The following is a 2,413-nucleotide window of genomic DNA, read 5'->3' as shown; positions in this document are numbered from 1 at the left end:
AGCTGCTAGATCTGGAATGAGTTACTTAACATCTCTTCACCAGATGGGGGTTGAATGAGAGGAGTCTAGCCGTCCCTTCCTCTCTCAAAGAACCTCACGTGTCAACTCATGAAGGAGATGGGGAAAACGTGCAGGGATGTCTCACTCTAGCAGTTCAAACACCCCAGAAGAGTCTGGAAGCCCCCGATCGGGTGTAATTCCTCTCTCTCTCCGGTCCCCTCATCCACAACTGGAGGCAAAGTGAGGCGAAGTTGGAACTGGGTGACAGTCGGGAGGGAGAAACCAAAGGAAGCTTGCAAGAGCGTTTTGGCAAGAAGCAGAAAGGGTACTCTGAAAGCAGGAATTACTCGTCGTCCTCGTCGTCGTCGTTCTGGTCCTGGTAGCGAATGTAGACGACCAGCATGACAAATCCCGTGAGGATGCAGAGGGAGCCGACCACCAAGTAGGCGATGCCCAGGAACGGATTCTTGCCGCCCATCCACGAGATGCTGCTGAAGTTGATGAGCTTGTGGCCGCCGAAGACGCGCACCGGGTAGTTGTAGGTGATGTTGACGCGGTAGGTGCCCCGCGGCAGCCCGGCCGAGTAGTTGCCCTGGCGGATGCGCGCGTACAGCTTGCGGAACGTGGGCAGCGCCGCCGTGCGCATCCATACCACGAAGTCCTGGTTGATGAAGCCGGTGTTGTTCGGGTCTGGGCTGAGCTCGTAGACCGGCCGGTGCCAGCTGGGCGGGGGCGCGGTGCCCTGGAAGGCCAACGCCAGGCTGCCGTTCACCAGCGGCGGGTTGCGGAACTTGACGTGGTAGTCGGTCCACCAGGCGATGCCGGTGCGGTCGAGCGGCACCTCGACGTAGGGCCCGCCCGGCAGGCGCTGGTGCCACAGCGAGAAGGAGTCGTTGAAGAGGCTGTTGGCGATGGCGCCGCAGGGCGCGATGGGCAGGCCAGCCGCGCTGTACTGGTAGGGGTAGCACTCGTTGACCGGGTGGCGCAGCGCGCTCGGCAGCCCGCTCAGCTGCGCGTCGTCGCGGGACACGCCGTAGCGCCGGTTGTTCTGGTAGAAGTTGGTCAGCTCGTAGTAGAGGTACACGGGGCCCTGGAAGAACTCGGGCAGCGAGAAGTACCAGGCGCACGAGCAGCGGGGCGGCGGCGCGCGGCCCTGGCCGGCGGCGGCGCACACCGAGCAGTTGCCGGTGCCCGGGTCGCCGGTGTAGTCGTACTCGAGCTCCTTGATGCCGTTGGAGGAATAGTAGAGGCCCAGGCCCAGGCCGATGAAGGCCAGGCCGGCGCAGAAGAAGAGCGGCAGCGTGATGCTGGCTGACAGCAGCGGCTGCCAGGCGGGGAGGCGCTGCTGAGTGAACGCGGTGTTGTCGGGCTGGTGGGCGCCCCGGGCGGTGGCGCTCCAGGTCATGGCGGCCGCGCGGACCCACGGAGGGGAGCTCGGATGGGGCCGGCCGGGGGCGCCTCCCCCTCCTCGCTGGGCGAACCCGGGGCTACCCCCAGGGCAGGTTTCCACCGGCTCAGGTGAGTTCTGGCCCCGGCCCCGCCTCCGACCCCCGCACAGGTGAGTCTTAGTTACAGGTTCTCCGGGCAGTGACCGGACCCTTCAGTTCCGCCTCGGCCCAGGTGATCGGCCAGCACCGCCCCTGCGGGTAATCGAGAGCCGCGCCCCGCCTCTTCGGAGGTGAGCGGGCGGGCGTTCCTTCCCTCACCTGGCGGGCCCAGAGCTCGCTTTTCCTCGCGATCCGGGTGGGTCCGGACTCCAGCTCCTCCTCCCCGAGGTGAGTGGCGGCCCCAGGATGCCTCTGAGTGGCTCATACCTTGCTCAGGTACTTCCTTCCCTTCCGCCTTCCAAGTGACTAGAGTGCCTGGGCCAGTCTTGCCCGAAATCGTAGGAGCTGCAGCCTTCAGCACAAAGTTCCACTGAGGGATTGCACCGTGCGTCCTGGAGCCTTGAAGATTTCAGGTAATTAATCCTCTTTTATCTGAAAGTGGAAAAAAAGTGTCTCTGGACCCTCTTGTCTTTGTAGGTTAACTTAGGGGCCCCCTTTCAGTCAAGTTGCAGCCACAAATTGTAATGCCCAAGAGACTGCACTATGGTAAATCGGTTTGGAATGCCGTGCCTGCATTCAAATTCTAGAATTTTTTTTTTTTTTAAGGGAAAATGATTTTCCGGCTAGGTGTCCCAATCTGGCTGTATAACTAAGAAAAGTGGAAAGTTCTCTAAAAATGACACTTAAAAAAGAGGACTAAAGATGGCAGGAGGTTCAGAGCCTTTAAATATCTCTCTAGCTGGTGGAGAAACCACACAAGGAGAAAAATGCACCGGACTACATGTGATTTCTTTTTCTTTTCAGATTACTTGCCTGACTGGAAAAAAGTCCGACCCAAGGTCCCAAAAGACCTAGCTGCTATCCAC

At 60.3% G+C, this 2,413-nt stretch overlaps 1 protein-coding gene across 1 annotated transcript; it reads right to left on the bottom strand.

The window, feature by feature from the left end:
* Nucleotides 1-343: 343 nt before the first annotated feature.
* TMEM30B (transmembrane protein 30B) lies at nucleotides 344-1,405 on the bottom strand. The gene has a single exon (XM_065872874.1). The coding sequence runs from the start codon at nucleotides 1,403-1,405 to the stop codon at nucleotides 344-346; it is 1,062 nt and encodes a 353-aa protein (XP_065728946.1).
* Nucleotides 1,406-2,413: the final 1,008 nt, after the last annotated feature.

The sequence above is a fragment of the Phocoena phocoena genome, chromosome 2, assembly GCF_963924675.1.
Source record: "Phocoena phocoena chromosome 2, mPhoPho1.1, whole genome shotgun sequence".
NCBI classification, from domain to species: domain Eukaryota; kingdom Metazoa; phylum Chordata; class Mammalia; order Artiodactyla; family Phocoenidae; genus Phocoena; species Phocoena phocoena.
This window is presented reverse-complemented; position numbering and strand designations above follow the sequence as displayed.